The sequence below is a fragment of the Schistocerca gregaria genome, chromosome 6 (genome assembly GCF_023897955.1).
Source record: "Schistocerca gregaria isolate iqSchGreg1 chromosome 6, iqSchGreg1.2, whole genome shotgun sequence".
Taxonomy (NCBI): domain Eukaryota; kingdom Metazoa; phylum Arthropoda; class Insecta; order Orthoptera; family Acrididae; genus Schistocerca; species Schistocerca gregaria.
This window is the reverse complement of record NC_064925.1, coordinates 490527658-490552094: the sequence shown is the minus strand read 5'-3', so window position 1 is coordinate 490552094 and position 24437 is coordinate 490527658. Positions and strand designations below refer to the sequence as shown.

General features: G+C 38.8%; 1 protein-coding gene across 2 annotated transcripts in view; it reads right to left on the bottom strand.

Annotated features, from left to right (window-relative positions):
- LOC126277988 (intraflagellar transport protein 56) overlaps nucleotides 1-24437 on the bottom strand; it is a 210222-nt gene that overhangs the window by 10568 nt on the left and 175217 nt on the right. For both annotated transcript variants that reach the window (XM_049977654.1, XM_049977653.1), the window contains exons 9-10: nucleotides 23947-24055; nucleotides 7163-7403 (exon numbers count right to left, since the gene is read on the bottom strand). In XM_049977654.1, the coding sequence (XP_049833611.1) occupies nucleotides 7163-7403; nucleotides 23947-24055 (350 nt within the window). The remainder of the gene's footprint in view (nucleotides 1-7162; nucleotides 7404-23946; nucleotides 24056-24437) is intronic.

Here is a 24437-nt window from a genome sequence, read left to right as displayed (position 1 = left end):
CTCACTGATAGATCTGTACCTACAGATTGGAAAATTGCGCAGGTCACACCAGTGTTTAAGAAGGGTAGTAGGAGTAATCCATCGAACTACAGACCTATATCATTGACGTCGGTTTGCAGTAGGGTTTTGGAGCATATACTGTATTCAAACATTATGAATTACCTCGAAGGGAACGATCTATTGATACATAATCAGCATGGTTTCAGAAAACATCGTTCTTGTGCAACACAGCTAGCTCTTTATTCGCACGAAGTAATGGCCGCTACCGACAGGGGATCTCAAGTTGATTCCGTATTTCTAGATTTCCGGAAAGCTTTTGACACTGTTCCTCACAAGCGACTTCTAATCAAGATGCGGGCCTATGGGGTATCGTCTCAGTTGTGCGACTGGATTCGTGATTTCCTGTCAGGAAGGTCGCAGTTCATAGTAATAGACAGCAAATCATCGAGTATAACTGAAGTGATATCAGGTGTTCCCCAGGGAAGCGTCCTGGGACCTCTGCTGTTCCTGATCTATATAAATGACCTGGGTGACAATCTGAGCAATTCTCTTAGGTTGTTCACAGAAGATGCTGTAATTTACCATCTAGAAAGGTCATCCAAAGACCAGTATCAGTTGCAAAGCGATTTACAAAAGACTGCTGTATGGTGTGGCAGGTGGCAGTTGACGCTAAATAACGAAAAGAGTGAGGTGATCCACATGAGTTCCAAAAGAAATCTGCTGGAATTCGATTAATCGATAAATAGTACAATTCTCAAGGCTGTCAATTCAACTAAGTACCTGGCTGTTAAAATTACGAACAACTTCAGTTGGAAAGACCACATAGATAATATCGTTGGGAAGGCGAGCCAAAGGTTGCGTTTCATTGGCAGGACACATAGAAGAGGTAACAAGTCCACTAAAGAGACAGCTTACACTACACTCTTTCGTCCTCTGTTAGAATATTGCTGCGCGGTGTGGGATCCTTACGAGGTGGGATTGATGGAGGACATGGAAAGGGTGCAAAAAAGGGCAGCTCGTTTTATATTATCACATAATAGGGGAGAGAGTGTGGCAGATATGATATGCGAGTTGGGATGGAAATCATTAAAGCAAAGACATTTTTCGTCACGGCAAGATCTATTTACGAAATTTCAGTTACCAACTTTCTCTTCCGAATGCGAAAATATTTTGTTGAGCCCAACCTACATGGGTAGGAATGATCATCAAAATAAAATAAGAGAAATCAGAGCTCAAACAGAAAGGTTTAGGTGTTCGTTTTTCCCGCACGCTGTTCGGGAGTGGAATGGTAGAGAGATAGTATGATTGTGGTTCGATGAACCCTCTGCCAAGCACTTAAATGGGAATTGCAGAGTAATCATGTAGATGTAGATAAGAAAGGTGGCACAATTAGCAGATAAGGATTGGAGGCAAACAGTTGAAAAAGTTGGAGAATGGAAGAATTGAGAAAGAAATCAGTGAATGTGGCAGACAGGCAGAATCATTCCTGCGTAATGTTTGGAGCCTGGTTTGGAACAAAGACATCCCACAAAAAAGCAAAGAACTAACATGTAGAAGTCATTACATCCCAACATTGATCTACGCATCTGAAAAATACGTAATGAAGAAAAAATATGTAAGCAAATTACAGGCATATGAAATGAAGTTCCTCAGAAGTAGGATAAGAGAAACAAGGACAGATAACATTAGGAATGAAAGGCTAAGGGAAACAGTGAAAGAGGAACCCTTGCGGAGCAGAATGGAAACATGAAGGCTGAGATAATATGGCCAGTTAAATAAAATGGAAAAAAGAGGGTTCCCAAGAAGATACATGAAATGGAGATGCAGAGGAAACAAGCAATGTGAAGACTAAGGGATATGCGGCTGAAGGGTATGGAGGAGTGTGTTGAAAAAATAGTGAGGACCAGACCAGGGTAAACACAGAAAGATGGTGGGAAGATAAGACCAGATGGCACAGCTTATATTCCAAACAGACTCAGCCTGGGGTAGGAAACTGTTCAAGCTGCTGCTGCTGCTGCTGCTGCTGATGATGATGAAGGAAACAAACAAACCAAATATAACAAACAACCAAAGACTATGGGTTCCTTATACCAACATGCTCACAAAATATCCTTGAACAACCTCCAAAATTTCAGCAGTGGAGTTCAGGTTCGTCCTGTAGAACAGCTGACTCATGTGAAAACAGAAGTACCAGAAGTGCTTTTGTGGATTATATTGGTGGATATCAGCATCCAGGAAGATAGCTGATTGAAAAGGAGAAGGAGAAGTTGATTTGGGAATAGGTTCCAGATGAGAAAGCAGTGGATGCATTCCCGCAAGGTGTTCTGCATTCTTCATTACAATAGGTGCAATTCAGTTACAACTGTGGGCCATGATTTTCATCGAGGGTGTGGCACTGGACCTTCCACAGGTGAAAAAAATTTGATGATGGTAGTAACAGTTTCACGATATTACTTATTTAGGTAAGGGGATGTTCAAGACAAAGAGTGCATTCAACAGAGTTTTATATTAAGTCCACATATGTCCATCATGGTCCCAACCAATAGTTAGCCATTGCTCATAAGTCTGTCTGGTTTATTTTGCAGTGACATTTATGTTTCAAACCATAAAGGATTCAGTTGCTGAAAGCCCTTCATTATCACGATAAACTAAAATTGTGAAGTCTTGTGAATTCGTTATGGGTGTGGAGGTGGATTATAACAATTTTCTTTCACATTTAGTGTTCAATGTTGGAGTTACTTCCCATTTAAGTGGAAAAGTGAACCACTACAACATAAGAATTTCAGTATGCTGCTTTGCCATATCACAGTCGAGCATAAAAGTGTCTCTCCATAACTTTATATGTTTTGTACCATTTCTTAGAAAAAGATTTATGGGTCCTTCCTTCCTGCAGAAAAGGTCACTACAGGAACCACATAGTTCAATATGTTGGAGGTCAGATTTTATTCAAAACTGTGAGAGAATGCTGAAAATTCATTTTTCAACAGGATGGGGCACCACAGAAATGGCAACTCCAGGTAAGATAATTTCTTAGTGAGATGACTCAACAGTGGATCAGCTGTAAGGGGTAAACAAATCTCATATTCTACCATTGGCCACCAAGGTCATCTGATATCATGGTATCCCCTTGCAGCAACTTTAGGTTAGCTATGATGTTGCATAATAATGACAGTGGATTCAGTAACTCCAGCTATGTTCACAAAAGTATTGGATGGGTTTAACTATAAACTACATGTTTGTCATCGTGGAGAGAACATTGAACATTTGTGGAAGATAGATGAGAACTTTGAGCTGAAATGTGATTGTAAGAAGCACCCAAAGTTGTATAAGCATGCATGTAAAAGATATATCCTTGCAAAATCAAACAGTTCTTTTAAAAATAAAAACTTTGTGTTTCTTTGTGAAGTTAAAATTTACCACAAGTATCTCTCTACATTCATTTGGTAGATATATTATTGTGAAATTACACAAATCTTTTACAAATATCCTGTATGTTCAGAATAGAATAATGAAAAAAATTATTGCAGCACATGGATGAGATCTTCGAATGAAATACAATGCTCGAAATTTAGGGGTATAAATACATGTGACAAACATGTTATAGAGCTTCCACCAATTTTTCTCTTCGCACAGTTGCGAGGTTTTGTATTATACATGTCAACATCTTAACATATTTTGTATATTTACACTAATTAAGGAGAAGAGAGGAGGAAAGGAGTAGCAGTGAGACAGAACAAGTGATATGAAGGTGAAGATAAAAATATCACTGAAGGGAAAGATTGTGGAGGTATTACAAATGTTTGGCCAAAGGTATGATGTACTTCTATAGAAAAACAAGAATCTGAAGAGGGGATGCCCAGGTGGGGGCAAAGAATCTGATAGCAAAGGAGGATTTAAAAAACAGAAAGTCCAGAATGGAATAACAACAGTATCTTAAGAAATTTTGATGAGGTTTGGAACCACAGCCTTCGTGAAATTTTTGAATGAAATTATTCCCATCTACACTGTTAAATATTATTTATTGCAATTGCAGTTTCCACAAATCATCAATGTCAGGCACTGTGGGATTTGGAACCCATCCAACAACATACAGTTGTACATAATTTGAGACCCATCCAATAACATACAGTTGTACATAATGTGAAGGACAATCAAACATTTTAAAATCAAAGATGGTAAAATAATCTATATTAAATAGAGTGAAAGTCCCAATAGCTGTTTATTGTTTTTATCCCTGTATGACAAACCTGGACATATATCTCCAGATCATATTTGCATACAGAATGAAACTACATAAGTAAAAGTGCTAATAATCAACATAACCTACCGAACAAAGTGGACAATAAAGCAATGTACTCACAAAACCATTATTTCCAGTGCTATGACTTCCAATGAGCAAGTGTGCATAAAAACATGTCACTCCGCAGTAAAACTGTGGATTTACCAGCAGATGGGAATCCAATCTGAACAGTGCATGATCAGTAAAACATCTCTAAAGCTCTGTCAAAAGGCGTGCCCAGGCAGCACATGGCAATCCACGTCTGGTTGGATATAACCTATGTGCATAAAACTTTGCAGAATGAACGTAAGCAATACTAAAACATATGTCATGGTGTCCATAGAGTATAAAAGAAGAGAAACCTACCACTGTCAACACCAAGGGGGAAACAAAGAATTGAAAGACATGCATCCTTGGGAGTCATCAACATAGTGAAATATATTGGCAGGCATCAAACAGAATTGCACAATTGCACGTTTCAGTGTTCACCACACACTGAATACTGTGAAGCCGAGCATACACCAACCCATTGCAGGTTGAAAATTGTGACATCCAGCAGCAGAAACCAAATTAAAGGACATGTAGACCAGATAAAATATGTTGCACAACTAAAGAAGCATCATCATCACACAACACACACACAGAATACATACATGTAGTATTACGAATAGTGTGTAATGGAGCATGTTGTAAATAAACAGACAAACAAAGCCCCAACACCATCCCCTCTGTACTTCATGGCAAATCAATCATTTTCAGTCATCCACCATCCGGTGGTGTTACTCTTTACCCTACCTCAAGTGGTGCTTAGCACTGATTGCAGAAATGAATGGCTTATGAGGAGCTGCTTGATCACTGTACCCGATTCTTTTTAACTCTCCGCACACATTCAGTGTTCTAGCTGAACTGCTGGTTTACATTGGAACTAAAGTATGGTTCCTTCTGCTAATTTATGTGAATTTTTTGAACCACACTCCACAATGCTTGACGGTCCCTGTCTATCAGTGTATGAAGTCTGCACGATCTCAGTTTACCTGTTTACCTTTCTGCTTCACAATCATATCGCCATTAGTGAACTTGAGCAATTTTAGAAGGACTGAAATGTCCCTCATGGATTCATTAACCAGGTGAAATCGAATAACTAGTCCACATTCAAAGTCACTGAGTTGTTGTAACCAACAGAACCACTGCTTCTCTGCTGACTAAACAATACTTCCCACATTCTTTTATATTGGCAGGTCCCCCTCTTGTGACATCTAGTGGTCAATCCCACTTTACATGGGTGTGTCTGCATACTTTTTAGAGATCAGGAACTGGATGAGTATGAGTCTGATGTTGAGGGATGGATGCATTAAAAACCAGAGTGCTGCTGGTGTTACATCAGTGCTGTACTGGCTTCTTTACTTTTTGTTGTAGTTTTGATAATATGACGAGTCTGAGAACAGTGGCACTGTGGTCACTTCCTACTCATTGATTCATTCCCTCTTACTAATGTGTGCTGAAATGTGAGGGTAGTCATGACTTACAGAATTTGAGTGCATGACCTTTTTGTTGAAAACTAGCACTGACAGGGTGAAAATGACTGACTTTTGGGATGATATGGCCTCTAACGAAGCTGTGTTTTTGTGAGGCTGTGGAGTGTGTAAGATAAAAATAAAGTGATGTAGTGATACAACTGCAAATGTGCTCCATTACAGGAAGAGTGGTGCCCAGAAAAGGTATGATGCTACAGTCCATGCTTTGACAAAAAACATCCAAAGTTCATCCAATGTGTACAAAATGATCGTATCTTGTTTATTCCACCTCCACCATGAGAAAACATATGCTCCTTCAAATGGAACCATGGAACAGAGCAAAGTCACTGTTATGTCCCTGCGGGCAAAAATTTGTGTATTCTTTCAGCCATGGAAACTTGCGTTTAGGGGCTAATAATGAGTTGTGTACCTTATCATTCATTTCTGTAGCTTTTTCAAAGTTTGCTACAAATTTGTTTTAATAATTAACCACAATATTGAGAATAAACTTCACTCTTGTGTCCTGTTTTCCTGTACTGTCATTACATGCTCTGTGATGTGTCAAAAGTGTGTGTAAATCACTGAAGTTGTTAGAAATTTTGAACAGAGATTAAATATTAAAATAAACTTACCTGCAGTCTTTGAAACAGTTTTATGCATACAAACATGTATACACAGTTACATATATACAAACACACATACATATGTAAACATTTAAATATATACATATAGCACACAACAATATTCGCTGCTAACTGACCTCTCACTGTATTGATATATAATAATCATCATGTCTGACGATTGCATACGTAGCAGCAATGCCTTGAGTCCTTGGTTATACTTGTGATCTTGTGTACTCACTCTCCCTTCTATACTGGTATAGTTCACTTGTAGCCGACAACAGTTTTCAGTTAAATGGGCAGTGGCAGAGACTGGTGAATTGACTCTCTGAGCATAAGGAGATGGCAAGTTGAGACATGATATCATAAGACCCACTGGTGGGTTCAAAGCAAGGATACAGAGCTCATTTATGATCTCTAATACATTTGATCAGATAGTGTACTCAGCTGCTGTATTCATGACTCAACACTGCCTGAAGCATTGACAGTATAGAGGTTTGTTCCAATGTTTATTTGGATCACTATATTATGTGAAGAAATAGGCATCACTTGTTATTGGTGATGGCCAGAACTGCTACAAAGCATGAAAATTGCAAAACCAACTGCTGCTTTGAGGAAACTGTAAAGGCCAAAGTCATAACCATTTCTTAACAAATTTGTGATACTACTACTAATTTCTCCAAACATAATTACTTTAATAAAAATAAATATAAATGTACGCCTATGTAATGCCTGAAAACAGAACTTACTTTGACTGATGACCAGCAATGATCTGCTGAAAAACACCAACACATGCTCCTCTTTTACCTTCCCAGTATTCAGGATTTGGGTCCAATCTTTCAAGCATATCAAAAGCTTTAGCAGCATACCAGAATTGTCCCATTCTATAGCAGTCATTTGCAATCAGTTGTAACAAGCTGAAAGCTTCTGATGAAGTTTCCATTTTCAGATATAACTCCCAAGCTGACTGAGGTTTCTTGTTCATAATATCTGAAACACAAATGCAGATCCCAGTGTGTGCATATCTTGAAGGTACAGGCTACTCATATGTTTGAGGATGTTATCCTAGTGCGTATATTGTTTTCATTTCATTCATGTAGTTCCCTGAAGTAATTTTTCTTTTGAATGTCCATATTATACTGAATTCTTCTTAGTAACTTGCAGCATTCTCATCCCATCTGGTAACCCTCCCCTGAACTGGGTTTCTGTGTGACTTTTCTAAACTGTACCCCTTTCCCTAAACCTCTCCAGTTCTTTTCCTTCATCCCTCTTCCTTCCCCATCAACTCTTCCATCAGAAAAAGGAGCCACAGGCTCTGAAAGCTCAATCCTTTTGTGTGTGTATTCCCTGGCCGCCCCTTGGTGAGTATATTTTTTTATCTGTCCATTTACATTACAGCATGTAAAGGATAGATTGCTACTCATGACATAGAGGAGTTGCTAAGTCACAGGAAGGCACAACGAAAAAGATTGCTACATATTTAAGCTTTCAAGCCATTCTTTCAAAATAGAAAACACACACACACACACACACACACACACACATATATATATATATATATATATATATATATATATATATATATATATATATATATATTCACAGAAGTACACTCACACACACTTGGCCACTGTCTCTGGGCTGGGTGCTGGGGCCTGACTGTGGCTGTGTATGATGTAAGCAACAATCTGGTGGGGTGAGTGATGGAAGTAAGGTGGAGGTGTGGGGAGGGGAGGAGGAGGGTAAGCAGGATAGGCGAGGAAGGAAATTTTGGCAGCCAATAACCACTAAACCATTTATTTTACAACAGCAAGCACCAAGATTCTGTGAAAAGTTGAGAACCGAATATCAAGATTTAGTATTCTTACACTCATGTGTCCAAGCACTTCATCTTTAATAGGTCCCTTGGCACCTCAGGATGTGTCCTGTCAACCTATCTCTTCTTTAGTCAATCTGTGCTATAAATTTGTTTTTCCCAAATTCAGTTCAGTGCCTTCTTATTAGTTATGTGATCTACCCATTCAATCTTCAACATTCTTCTCTAGGACCACATTTCCCTTCTTGTCTGAACTGTTTATTGACCATGATTCACTTATGAACAATGTTACATGCCAGACAAATACTTATAAAGAGGCTTCCTAACATGTAAATTTATACTTGATGTTAACAAATTTCTCTTCTACAAATATGCTTTTCTTGCTATTACCAATCTGCATTTTATATCCTCTCTATCTCGACAATCATTAGTTATTCTGATGTCCAAATAACGAAACTCGTCTACCACCTTTTGTGTCTCATTTCTTAATCTAATTACATCAGCATCACTTAATTTAATTTGACTACTTTCCATTACCTTTGTTTTACTTGAGCTGATGTTCATCTTGTAATGTGTTTCAACACACTACCCATTCCTTTCAACTGTCTTTCCAAGAACTGAATAACATCAGGGATCGACTATACCCCTGCCACATTCTCTTCTCACCAACTGCTCTCCTTTCATGTCTTTCATCCTCATAACTGCAGTCTGTTTTCTGTACGAGTTGTAAATAACCTTTTGCTCCCTATATTTTATCCCTGCTACCTTTAGAATTTCAAAGAATATGCTCCGCTCAAATTTGTCAAAAGCTTTCTCTAAATCTTCACAACTGTTATTAATATCAATTTGCCTTTCTTCAACCTGTCTTCTTAGATAAGAGATAGTTAGTACTGCCTCACACATTCCTACATTTCTCTGAAACTCAAACTGGTCTTCCCTAAGATCGGATTCTACCAGTGTCTCCATTATTCTGTAATTAATTTCTGTCAGTATTTTGCAAACATGACTTATTAATATTCACGACTGTCAGTGCCTGCCTTCTCTGGAATTGGAATTATTGTATTCTTGCTGAAGTCTATCATATTTTGCCTGTCTCATATATCTTTCTCATAAGATGAAATAGTACTGCCATAGTTGGCTCTCCCAAAGATCTCAATTATTCTGGTGGAGGGTCATCTACACACAAGGCCTTGTTTCAACTTAACACTTTTGGTGCTCTGTGAAATTCTTCTCTCAGTATAATATGTACCAACTCATTTCATCTACTTCCTCTTGCCTTTCTAAAATATTGGCTTCAAGTTCATTTCCCTTATACAGCTCCCCTATATACTCCTCACACTTTTCAGGTTTCCCTTTTCTGCTTAATACTGAACTTTTGAATTTTCCTACAGTCAGCATCTATCTTTACCCACATCATGAATGCTTCTACAACCTTGTATTTCCCGTCTAGCCATTACCATTTAACTATTTCACATTTCCTGTCAATCTCATTTTTATACAAAAATCAAACAATGGAAAATCTAGGACAGAATGTAACAATTTTATGAGGAGGAAAGTTGCTACTCACCATATAGCAGAGATGCTGACTCACAACAAAAAGACTCTCAAATTACAGCTTTTGGCCGTTAAGGCCTTCTTCAACAATAGACTGACATGCAGCACACATACACATGCTCACACAAACACAGCTCACACAGACGACACAACTCACACACACGACTGCAGTCTCCGGCAACTGAAACCACAATGAGAGCCATTTTGTTGTGCCTATCTGTGACTCAGCATCTTCACTATATGGTGAATAGCAATTTTCCTTCTCATAATATCATTTTTTAGACATCTGTATTCCCTTTTACCTACTTCACTTACTGCATTTTTTAAGTTCTCCTTCTTGAAATGATATTCAGTAACTCCTGTGTTATCCAAGGATTCCTAATAAACTTCATCTTTTTACCTATCAGATCCTCTGCTGCCTTCACTGATTTGTCTCCCATGGCTAATCATTTGTCTTCTATTGTGTTGTTTACACTGTTTCTGTCAATCTTTGCCAAATGCTCCCTTTGAAACTCACAACAGTCTCTGTCCTTTCAACTTATCACGTCTCATCTTCTTAATTTCCTACCTTATTACATCTTCTTCAGTTTTAATCTGCTGTTCATAACCAATAAATTACGAGTGCTATCCACAAAGTACATTACGTTCTGGAATTAAAAATAAATAAAGTATTGGAATTTTTTATTATATACAGATGAAAGCCACACTTAAATACTACTTATCTACATAGTTGCCATTTAAATTAAGGCACTTATCGTAGCGATGGATGAGCTTGGAAATTCCTTCATCGTAAAATTCGGCCGCCTGCGCCTTCAACCACGTAATGACTGTCTTTTGGGACAGAAAAGGTGTGATTTTTGTGATTTTCCTGGAAAGAGGCACTACAATAAACTCTCAAAGGTATTGCCAAACTCTGCACAACCTCAGAAGAGCAATACAAAACAAGTGCAGGGGAAAGTTGGGCTCAAAGATCTTGCTGATTCATGACAATGCCTGGGCCCACATGGCAAATGCCACTTGTGAGGTTCTCGAATCTTTTAAGTGGGAGTTGTTTCCTCATCTGCCGTACAGTACCAACCTGGAACCGAGTGACTTCCACTTATTCCCAGCAATGAAGAAGTGGTTGGTGATGCAGCGTTTTGATGACGACGCACATCTTCAAGAAGAGGTAACCACATGGTTGAAGGTGCAGGTGGCCGAATTTTACGACGAAGGAATTTCCAAGCTCCTCCATAGCTATGATAAGTGCCTTAATTTAAATGGCAACTATGTACAAAAGTAGTATTTAAGTGTGGCTTTCATCTGTATATAATAAAAAAAATTCCAATACTTTATTTATTTTTAATTCCAAAATGTAATGTACTTTGTGGATAGCCCTCATATTTTCAGTGCACATATATGACACTACAAATGTTTTGCAGTTTAAAATCTAGTTCCCAAATCTCTGACTTACCATAATGTAATGTATTTGACTCCTTTATCTGCACTGAGATCTCTTCTATGTATACAATCTTATTTCATTTATAAAATTTGCACTGTACAAAATTCTACCAATGTGCTTCCCCTTTCATCCCTTCACCCCAGCCCATGTTCTCTTACAGTTTTTCTTTCTCTTTCTTTTTCTAGTGTCACATTCTGGCCCCCATCACAATTAAATTTTCATTTTTGCATCTTCTGTGGAGATAACTGGCATATATGTGTGTACAACTGTGGTGGGTCCTCACTATGTTGTTGATAGAAGCTTACCTGCATCTCTACTTTCTTACTCGTTATTAGGCCTATTCCTGTATTACTCCAACTTGATTTTGTTTTATAACCCTGTACTCAATTCACCAAATGTCCTGCCTTCTATTGTCTTTTTCCCTGTTCCTGTCAATCATTGCCTAATGTTCCCTTCAAAACTCCCAACAATCTCTGTTCTTTCAACTTATCCTGATCACATCTCCTTAATTTCCTACCTTTCTGCACCTGCTGTTCTTCCTGCCACAACACTTCACTAATTCCCATTGTATTTAACTTTAATCTGTCCATTTCCCCTCTTAAAATCTCTAACCTCTCTATATGATTAAGGGATTTAATATTCCACACTCTGACCAGTTTTGTTTACTCTGAAAATGACATTCTCCCCATCCACTGGTCTGAATAAGAGACTATTTTACCCAATGGCATTTCACTATCATGTATCCATATATTAGAGGTGCATGCCCTTGGAAAAAATAAAGGCTGTAGTTTCTTCTTGATTTCAGACATTTGCAGTACCAGCACAGTGAGGCCAGTTTGGCTAATGTTGACCAGAGAGGTGTACAACCATCCCATCTGGGCAACAATCATGGTTCATGCGGGAGTGGGGGCAAAAGTGTAAATATTATGGAAATATTATGTTATACAAAAAATATGGGTCTCTCACATATGTCTGACACAGCCCCTGCATGTATTATTTCTGCTGCATGCTCTGTCAGCCACATCTGTATGACAAACTCCAGTAGATGGTAAAGTGTGGTGCAATTGTTTTGCTGTGAGTGTTGCTATTTTTGCATTTCCTGTTTGTTATAGTGTGTGTGTGTGTGTGTGTGTGTGTGTGTGTGTGTGTGTGTGTGTGTGTGTGTGTGGTGTTTACAGAAATATCTGAAGTGGGAGATACTAGAACAAAGTTATTCGTCTCAAGAGCTGATGACCGTAGTTATGAAGAATTTGAAGATACCGACTCAGAAGTGTGTAATAAATATTGGTGAGGGTCTTCAGGATACACTTTCTGAAGAAGACATAGAGGAACTGGAAGAAAATGATAAAGTAACAGATGATGTTTATGAAGCTGTGTTAAATGAGTTTTCTGAATAGAGAGACTATGGATGGTGCCATAAAGGTCTTGAATTTCAAAGGCAATTATTTGTATCAAATAGATAAACCTAATGATATTCCATCAACATAGAAACAGTACTGATGTTCAAAAATGATGTGAAGCTGCTTTCTAGCAAACATTCCCCTCATATTAGCAAAGTGATGGAGAGAGTAAATGACAAATCTACTACAGTTAAACAAGGAAATAAACTGATCAGGAAACACGAATTGTCTTCAGAGGAGTTGCTTGGATTGATCTCTCCAATCATATTTTTTCTTAGTGCGACGACACTTTGCTAAGTGTTAAAATGGAACACAAATTTGTCCGTGTAGTGTCTCCTTGTGGGATGCATAAAACCAGTCAGAAGATGATGACACCCAGAAAAGTCCCCTTTTGGCGTATCTGTAGTAAACAAATAGATAACATACAAAAAACAAACCAGAGTACAAATGAAAATCAGAAATTTCAGAGAGAAAATTGCATTTCCTTTAACTGGGTCACAAATTCTTATACCATAGGGCTCACATGCCCGCCTCGAGCAGCTGGGTGGGTTTGGACAGGGATGGGCATATGACTGACGCCAAGACAGTCTTGCAGCTGATGTAACATAATACGATCATATTCTGCTGTTAAATGTAGGAGACCAGGGGTGGCCAAGCAGGTTGTGCATGTGCAAGACACATCGAAACAGGGCATCTGATAGTTAGCCTAAACTATTTGCTCCTGCCCACAAGCGTGCCAACCTTGCCCCATAGGGCACCTTATTGTAGTAAGTAAAAAAGTGTCCAAGAGACGCTCATCGAGCATTAGTGGCATATGCTACAAGAGAATCCTTGGGCATCAGGCAGAGGTTTATCATTAAAATATCTGAGAGTGTATGTTCCAAGAAGTGTCAAGCAATACATTGTTCTTTCCCATATATAAAGGGTATATATACAGGGTGGTCCATTGATCGTGACCGGGCCAAATATTTCACGAAATAAGTGTCAAATTAAAAAACTACAAAGAAAGAAACTTGTCTAGATTGAAGCGGGAAACCAGATTGTGCTACGGTTTGCCCGCTAGATGGCACTGCCATAGGTAAAATGGATATCAACTACGTTTTTAAAAAAAATAGGAACCTCCATTTTTTATTACATATTCATGTAGTACATAAAGAAATATGAATGTTTTAGATGAACCACTTTTTCACTTTGTGATAGATGGTGCTGTAATAGTCACAAACATATGGCTCACAATTTAAGATGAACAGTTGAGAACAGGTTTTTTAAATTAAAATACAGAACGTAGGTACGTTTGAACATTTTATTTCAGTTGTTCCAATGTGATACATGTACCTTTGTAAATTTATCATTTCTGAGAATGCATGCTGTTACAGCATGATTACCTGTAAATACCACATTAATGCAATAAATGCTAAAAACTCAATGCATTTGTTAATACGTGTAACGACATTCCTCTCAACAGCAAGTAGTTTGCTTCCGTAATGTTCGCACATGCATTGACAATGCGCTGACACATGTTGTCAGGCGTTGTTGGTGGATCACGATAGCAAATATCCTTCAACTTTCCCCACAGAAAGAAATCCGGGGACGTCAGATCCGGTGAACTTGCAGGCCATGGTATGGTGCTTCAACGACCAATCCACCTGTCATGAAATATGCTATTCAATAGCGCTTCAACTGCACACGAGCAATGTGTCGGATATCCATCATGCTGGAAGTACATCACCATTCTGTCATGCAGTGAAACATCTTGTAGTAACATCAGTAGAATATTACGTAGGAAATCAGCATACATTGCACCATTTAGATTGCCATCGATAAAATGGGGGCCAATTATCCTTCCTCCCACAATGCCGCACCGTCCATTAACCCGCCAAGGTTGCTGATGTCCCACTTGTTGCAGCCATCGTGGATTTTCCGTTGCCCAATAGTGCATATTATGATGGTTTACGTTACCACTGTTGGTGAATGATGCTTCGTCGCTAAATAGAACGCGTGCAAAAAATCTGTCATCGTCCCATAATTTCTCTTGTGCCCAGTGGCAGAACTGTACACGATGTTCAAAGTCGCCGCCATGCAATTCCTGGTGCATAGAAATATGGTACGGGGGCAATCTATGTTGATGTAGCAATCTCAACACTGATATTTTTGAGATTCCCGATTCTCACACAATTTATCTGCTACTGATGTGCGGATTGGCCGCGACAGCAGCTAAAACACCTACTTGGGCATCATCATTTTTTGCAGGTCGTGGTTGACGTTTCACATGTGGCTGAACACTTCCTGTTCACTTGAATAACGTAACTATCCGGCAAACGGTCCGGACACTTGGATAATGTTGTCCAGGATACCGAGCAGCATACATAGCACACACTTGTTGGGCATTTTGATCACAATAGCCATACATCAAAATGATATCGACTTTTTCCGCAATTGGTAAACGGTCCATTTTAACATGGGTAATGTACCACAAAGCAAATACCATCCACACTGGCGGAATGTTACGTGATACCACGTACCTATACGTTTGTGACTATTACAGTACCATCTGTCACAAAGCGAAAAAAGTGGTCCAAGTAAAACATTTGTAATTCTTTACGTACTACACGAGTATGTAATAAAAAATATTTTTAAAAAACACAGTTTTTGACCTATGGCAGCGCCACCTAGCGGGCCAACCGTTGCGCCATCTGGTTTTCCCCTTCAATCTAGACGAGTTTCATTCTTTGTAGTTTTTTCATTTAGTGCTTATTTCATGAGATTTTTGGCCCGTTCACTATCAATGGCCACCCTGTGTACCATTAAATGAATGTTGTTGTTGTTGTCTTCAGTCCTGAGACTGGTTTGATGCAGCTCTCCATGCTACTCTATCCTGTGCAAGCTGCTTCATCTCCCAGTACCTACTGCAACCTACATCCTTCTGAATCTGCTTAGTGTACTCATCTCTCGGTCTCCCTCTACGATTTTTACCCTCCACGCTGCCCTCCAATGCTAAATTTGTGATCCCTTGATGCCTCAAAACATGTCCTACCAACCGATCCCTTCTTCTAGTCAAGTTGTGCCACAAACTTCTCTTCTCCCCAATCCAATTCAATACCTCCTCATTAGTTACGTGATCTATCCACCTTATCTTCAGTATTCTTCTGTAGCACCACATTTCGAAAGCTTCTATTCTCTTCTTGTCCAAACTAGTTATCGTCCATGTTTCACTTCCATACATGGCTACACTCCAAACAAATACTTTCAGAAACGACTTCCTGATACATAAATCTATATTCGATGTTAACAAATTTCTCTTCTTCAGAAACGCTTTCCTTGCCATTGCCAGTCTACATTTTATATCCTCTCTACTTCGACCATCATCAGTTATTTTACTTCCAAAATAGCAAAACTCATTTACTACTTTAAGTGTCTCATTTCCTAATCATATTCCCTCAGCATCACCCGATTTAATTTGACTACATTCCATTATCCTCGTTTTGCTTTTGTTAATGTTCATCTTATATCCTCCTTTCAAGACACTGTCCATTCCGTTCAACTGCTCTTCCAAGTCCTTTGCCGTCTCTGACAGAATTACAATGTCATCGGCGAACCTCAAAGTTTTTACTTCGTCTCCATGAATTTTAATACCTACTCCAAATTTTTCTTTTGTTTCCTTTACTGCTTGCTCAATATACAGATTGAATAACATCGGGGAGAGGCTACAACCCTGTCTCACTCCTTTCCCAACCACTGCTTCCCTTTCATGCCCCTCGACTCTTATTACTGCCATCTGGTTTCTGTACAAATTGTAAATAGCCTTTCGCTCCCTGTATTTTACCCCTGCCACCTTTAGAATTTGAAAGAGAGTATTCCAGTCAACATTGTCAAAAGCTTTCTCTAAGTCTACAAATGCTAGAAACGTAGGTTTGCCTTTTCTTAATCTTTCTTCTAAGATAAGTCGTAAGGTCAGTATTGCCTCACGTGTTCCAACATTTCGACGGAATCCAAACTGATCCTCCCCGAGGTCTGAATCTACCAGTTTTTCCATTCGTCTGTAAAGAATTCGCGTTAATATTTTGCAGCCGTGGCTTATTAAACTGATAGTTCGGTAATTTTCACATCTGTCAGCACCTGCTTTCTTTGGGATTGGAATTATTATATTCTTCTTGAAGTCTGAGGGTATTTCGCCTGTCTCATACATCTTGCTCACCAGCTGGTAGAGTTTTGTCATGACTGGCTCTCCCAAGGCCGTCAGTAGTTCTAATGGAATGTTGTCTACTCCGGGGGCCTTGTTTCGACTCAGGTCTTTCAGTGCTCTGTCAAACTCTTCACGCAGTATCGTATCTCCCATTTCGTCTTCATCTACATCCTCTTCTATTTCCATAATATTGTCCTCAAGTACATCGCCCTTGTATAAACCTTCTATATACTCCTTCCACCTTTCTGCCTTCCCTTCTTTGCTTAGAACTGGGCTGCCATCTGAGCTCTTGATATTCATACACGTGGTTCTCTTCTTTCCAAAGGTCGCTTTAATTTTCCTGTAGGCAGTATCTATCTTACCCCTAGTGAGATAATCCTCTACATCCTTTCATTTGTCCTCTAGCCATCCCTGTTTAGCCATTTTGCACTTCCTTTCGATCTCATTTTTGAGACGTTTGTATTCCTTTTTGCCTGCTTCTTTTACTGCATTTTTATATTTTCTCCTTTCATCAATTAAATTCAATATTTCTTCTGTTACCCAAGGATTTCTAGCAACCCTCGTCTTTGTACCTACTTTATCCTCTGCTGCCTTCACTACTACATCCCTCAGAGCTACCCATTCTTCTTCTACTGTATTTCTTTCCCCTATTCCTGTCAATTGTTCCCTTATGCTCTCTCTGAAACTCTGTACAACCTCTGGTTCTTTCAGTTTATCCAGGTCCCATCTCCTTAATTTCCCACATTTTTGCAGTTTCTTCAGTTTTAATCTACAGGTCATAACCAATAGATTGTGGTCAGAGTCCACATCTGCCCCTGGAAATGTCTTACAACTTAAAACCTGGTTCCTAAATCTCTGTCTTACCATTATATAATCTATCTGATACCTTTTAGTATCTCCAGGGTTCTTCCACGTATACAACCTTCTTTCATGATTCTTAAACCAAGTGTTAGCTATGATTAAGTTGTGCTCTGTGCAAAATTCTACTAGGCGGCTACCTCTTTCATTTCTTAGCCCCAATCCATATTCACCTACTATGTTTCCTTCTCTCCCTTTTCCTACACTCGAATTCTAGTCACCCATTACTATTAAATTTTCGTCTCCCTTCACTATCTGAATAATTTCTTTTATTTCATCGTACATTTCTTCAATTTCTTCATCATCTGCAGAGCTAGTTGGCATATAAACTTGTACTACTGTAGTAGGTGTGGGCTTCGTATCTATCTTGGCCACAATAATGCGTTCACTATGCTGTTTGTAGTAGCTTACCCGCATTCCTATTTTCCTATTCATTATTAAACCTACTCCTGCATTACCCCTATTTGATTTTGTGTTTATAACCCTGTAGTCACCTGACCAGAAGTCTTGTTCCTCCTGCCACCGAACTTCACTAATTCCCACTATATCTAACTTTAACCTATCCATTTCCCTTTTTAAATTTTCTAACCTACCTGCCCGATTAAGGGATCTGACATTCCACACTCCGATCCGTAGAACGCCAGTTTTCTTTCTCCTGATAACGACATCCTCCTGAGTAGTCCCCGCCCGGAGATCCGAATGGGGGACTATTTTACCTCCGGAATATTTTACCCAAGAGGATGCCATCATCATTTAATCATACAGTAAAGCTGCATGTCCTCGGGAAAAATTACGGCTGTAGTTTCCCCTTGCTTTCAGCCGTTCGCAGTACCAGCACAGCAAGGCCGTTTTGGTTAATGTTGCAAGGCCAGATCAGTCAATCATCCAGACTGTTGCCCCTGCAACTACTGAAAAGGCTGCTGCCCCTCTTCAGGAACCACACGTTTGGTTGGCCTCTCAACAGATACCCCTCCGTTGTGGTTGCACCTACGGTACGGCCATCTGTATCGCTGAGGCACGCAAGCCTCCCCACCAACGGCAAGGTCCATGGTTCATGGGGGGAGGATTAAATGAATATGACAGGAAAATCACATTCATCTGAGCTTTAAATGAATATGACAGGAAAATCACATTCATCTGAGCTCATAAAAAGACTTGCTGAGAAGTTTCTCATCTTAAACTCCATTTATGACTGGAAACAGTAAGGGCAGAAATTTTAGAGTTATCTCAAGTATTCTCTGACACCCGTGTAAGGCGGCTAGTAGATGTGGACTGCAGGCTGAATGGCAGCATTCAACTTGGTGCTAACTACTTCAAAAACTGGTTGAGGAAGAAATTTGTGGTGGAAGTATTTAGTCAGCAAGAGAAAGAAAGGTGGGGGTGCAAAGTACCTGATTGGTAATCAGGGACTTTACACCACACTTTTTCATGTCCTGGATTACCTCTCCATAGCCCAAGGGTATGTGAGAATGCCATCCTACTGATGATAATTCATAATTCATTCAACAGTGATATGCCGGAACCAGGTTTCACTCTCTCCCTACTTTCCAAAATGACAAAACAACAACAACACAAACAAGGAAGATCCCATATTCCCAGATTGTATGTGGTGCCACTATGCAGAGTGTCAACAAATGTCGGAGCTTACAGGATAGGTTTTCAGATACGGTGGGGGGTTGGGGAGGGGTGGGGGGGGGTGCAGGGGGGGGGGGGTAGTGTATGGGAAGGTGTCATGATTGATTGACTATAGGAGAATACAAGATGCATTAGAAAAAATTCCTAGTTGGTGTGACGAATGGCAACTTGCTGTAAATGTGAGAAAACATAAGGTAATGCACATGAGTAGAGAAAACAATCCTGTGATGTTGAGTACAGCATGGGTATTGTGCTGCTTGACACAGTCACAGCAATTAAATATCTAGGCATAATGCTGCAAAGTGATTTGAAATGGAACGAGCGCATAAGCACGGTAGTAGGGAAGGCTAACAGTTGACTTTGGTTTATCAGGAGAATTTTAGGAAAGTGTAACTCAACTATATCAGATGCCTCATGTAGAACACCAGTGCAACCCATTCTTGAGTACTGCTGAAGTGTTAGCAATTCCCATCCAATTGAATTAAAGGAAGACACTGAAGCAATTCAGAGGTGAGCTGTTAGATTTGTGACCAGTAGATAAAATCAACTCACGAGTATTACCGAGATGTTTCATGAACTCAAATGTGAATCACTGGAGTGAAGATGAAGTTCTTTTAGCAAAACACTACTGAGAAACATAGAGAACTGGCATTTGAGGTTGATTGAAAAACAATTCTACTGCCACCAAACTACATTGCAAGCAAGGATCATGAAGATAAGAGAAACCAGGGCTCATTTGTTGGCATACAGACAGTTGTTTCTCTGCCTCTATTTGTTAGTGGAATAGGAAAGGGAATGTCTAGTAATGGAACAAAGTACTTTTCACGATGAACAATAAGGTGGCTCATAGAGTATATGTGTAGATGTAGATGTACAAGAACTGCATTCTGTATGAACTCATCATAATCAAAAACATTAAAACTTCACTCTTAGTACATAATGTTCAAACTTCAAAGAAGAAACAGGGACAATGGGTGGGAAAGAAAGAAAGTCTTTCCAATTTAGGTGGCTGAGCTCCCTGGAAGCATCATGGCCAACAATGGCATACAACATTTCATTTTTCTTAGCCAAGTAGCTGAGCTTGTAAGTCATTCTTTCCTTTCTTTTTTTACTCAAAAAAATACACAGAATCTCTAGTATCTTATCTTTTGCACATACAAAATAATTCCAGGAAGGCGCTACAATTGTGCTGAGGCAAAACCAGGAATAAATAAATGTAGTATTTTATCCATCCTTAGCAACTGTAGTTGTATATAATGAAATAAATAGCAACTAGCTGCATAAATTAAATTTAATTTCTTTACCAGTTTCAGACACTTAGTGCCCTTCTTCAGAAGGTTATACCCTACTGCATTATTTGTGAATGCCAACAATAAAATGCACACAGCAAAATGTCATGGACATGTGGTTCATAGTGTCTGTACAAAATTAGTATAAAGAAGCAAAACAACATTAACAATAAATACTTGTTAAAAAATTAATAATTTAGAATTAAAATAAAGATAAATTTAATAGTGTTTGGTTTCATAACTGAAACTATTAACACAAGCATAAAGATATGTAATATCATTATAACGAAAAAAAAATGAATGGTACAAGAAAATATCTATTTCACAAGTGTGCTGTTCACTGTTGCAGCATTCTCATATTACTGAATGGGAAAGTCAAGCCTTTGAAAATATCTCAGAGATGTGGGTTCTTGGAGAAGCAATTTCTGGGATTATCTATGAGCCCAATCAGACTTCTCTCTCATTGGTCAACAGGCTCAATCCCTAGTCAAGAATCTTGTCACCCAGTCCTTTGGCTATTACCATTTACCATTTATTACCAATTCTATGTCATTCGCCAGCCACAGCTGGACAGACAGCGTCAAGATACAACATTATCAAAATACATGAATACAACTCTACTATGATAGTAATTTAATACCGCAAGACATATTTAAGTTATAAATTAGATTACAATAATATCACAACTATAAAATAGATACAAGTATATAATTAAACTAAATATAATGGTAGCTGTTGGAGTCACGTAACTGAGGTGCAGCTCAAGTAAACACTATGCTATTACTAGAGAAGAATTCTTCAATATTGTAGAAGGGTTGCTCTTTTAGCTAACATAAAATAGTAGTTTTAAATTGCTCCCATGGTAAAGACTGAATGTGGTCAGGTAGAGCATTAAACAATTTTAGGGCCACCATTGGGAAGCTGTTTTGTGTCTTTGCTAATCGACATATTGGCATGTTGATACTGCCTTTGTTGCGAGAGCTGTATTTGTGAACTTCGTTTCTATTTCTGTAAATCTCATGGTTTCTCTTTATGTGGAAGAGGCAGTTCAATATATACTGGCTGTAAACAGTCAGAACTCCTAACCAGGTGAAAATTGGTTTAAACTGGTCTGTTTTTTTGCTTAAAGTAATGATTCTAATTGCTTTCTTTTGCAGTAAAAGCACCTTCTTGCAGCCTGCAGAATGGCCCCAAAACAACAGCCCATAACTGATGTGGTTTTGGAACATTGCATAGTACACAGTTAGAAGGTACTGTTCTGGTACTATACTTTTCAGTTTCTTCAAGAGGTACAGGACCCATGAAAGTTTGGAACATACATGTTTGGTATGCTGTTGCCAGGTTAATTTGGTATCAATGAGAAAGCCCAGAAGTTTAACATCAGATAAGACAGCGTCTGCTTTCATTTTGACAGTCATACCTGTAATACTAGAAATCAAATTAATTTCCATGTAGTCTATATTACTGTTTAAGGTTCACAATCTTGCTCACATTGGGAGCTTCTATTAACATTTTTTCCATGTTTACAATTTTTTTTGTCCGCACCTTGTGGTCTCGCAGTAGCGTTCTCGTGTCCCGAGCACGAGGTCCGGGTTCGATTCACAGTGGGGTCAGGGTTTTCACCTGCCTCGAGATGACTGGGTGTTTGTGTTGTCCTCATCATTTCATCATCATTCATGACAGTGGTGAGACAGGACTGAGTAAAGGTTGAGCATTTGTACAGGTGCTGATAACTGGGCAGTTCAGCGCCCCACAAACCGAACATCATCATCATCATCATCATTACAATTTTTTTAAATTCTGCTTTACGCAAAACACAATATACCTCTTTTTTATTTACCCATACATGTTTTGGCAACTGTGTGTCATCATCATTTTGAAGAAAGGTTGGGAGGAGGGTGAGGGGAATGTGGAAGCAGTGTACATTGTGTTATTGAATATGCTCTTCATCTTGTTGGACAAAGGCCATCCATAACTGTAGATATTAATTTTAATGAACAGAAGCTCTAGTTGCATACAAACATATTTACGTATTTTCACAACTGGTTTTGAAAAATTGTCCTCCTGAATGTGAGTCCAGTGTGCTAACTGCTGCGCCACCTTGCTCGATAAAAGGCAATTACTTCTCTCCACAACTCAATTGTAACAGTGCTCTGTTCAACACTTTTCCATGTGTATGTTTGTTATTGGACTGGTTCACCTGGCAGCTGACAGTCTTTTGCTTTTGAATGTGCTTATGACAAGGACACATTTGAGTCTTCTGTTTGTCATTTGGTTGTGAAGTGGCTTTCAGCCAGTATGCATATTGTATATGCAGTGAAGTTTGTTTATATCACAGATTTAAGAAGAATAATTTAGATTGTTGTTTTGTGCACCTACAAGGCGTGTTAGAAAAGTAATGAGGCTGACAACACTGTGAGCAATCTGCAATGCTGTTTTGTTCTACCTGTGTACACTGGTGTGTCCATTCCTTCCAGAAATTCCAGAAACTCAGTCCAAGTTCCAGCTCCCTACAGCAATCAGATAATTTTTGAGAGCACCATCAGTAAAGTCGTGTTTTTGTTGGGTGTTATGGAAATGGAACAGCAGAATTTAGAGCAATGTTATGTCATCAGTTTTTTTGTTGAACTTGCAGAATCCACAAGTGTGAGCTTTGAAAAGTTGAATGTTTTGAAAGGTGGAGAATGCACTGAAGATGAACTTCACTCAGAAAGGTCTTCACATTCAAAAACCAATGAAAACATAAAACATGTGCATGGTCTTCTGAGGTCAGACTGTCATTTAACAATAAGGATGATGGTGATCTGTTAAACTTAAACAGACTCAAGAAAAGGGTGAAATGAATGAAACCAGACATTGCAGACTACTGGATGCTGCACCATGACAATTCCCCATGTTACATGGCCACTTCTATCATGGGATTTTTTACCTCAAAAAGCATTCCTGTTGTTCCAAAGCCCCCTATTCACCTGATCTGAGCCCTTAAGACCTTTCTTTTCCATAAATTGAAAATTGCTCTGGAGAGCATTCAAAAGAATGTGACTGACATGCTGAAGCCCTACCAGTGAAAGCCTTTTAGCACTGCTCGCAAGACTAGGAACGATGGCTCTACCAGTGTTCAGTAGCTGACGGGAACTACTTTGAGGGGGCAATATTGTTTTTTGGAAACAAATAAATAAATAAAAGCTTTGGTAGATGAAAAATCAGTCTCTTACTTTTCTCATACATCTTGTACATGCCTTGAACCGATGAGAAATAAAGGGAAATTCAGAAGAAAGAATTCTATAAAACAATAGTTACATGGAAAAATTACATTTAAATTTGCTGTACACTAAAAATATTTGAAAAAACACTTACAGCATCTGGCTAAATGGCTGATATAAACATATTCATCTTTAAACTTTTCATTCTTTATCAAAAGAAATATTTCTTCTGCTTCTTTGTAGCTGCCAGTTGCTGCCTTTGCCTGGAACAAAAAATAAGGTTTTGCTTAAAAATACCTTTTATATTAGAACAAGCCGATCACAGTGTAATTAATTTTCTCCTCCATTTCAGGGTAATTCTAAAATTCTAATTTACTGCAGTAATATCTATTGATGGACACACAAGTCTGGTAACACATCAGATATGTGATGCATCTATTAGAAGCATAGCTGACATTCCAATAAAGCCTTAATGAAACTGGAATTAATGTGACGATGCCCCTTACTGCTAGACAACTTTAAAATCTTGGCTGAGGGCCTGCAAGATTTTGTAGTTGTGTGTGTCACTTTACCTCTTATGTCAATCATGGGAAAAAATTGCATTTGTCTGTGTTTGTGTATATTTGTAGAAATTATAGTTACTAT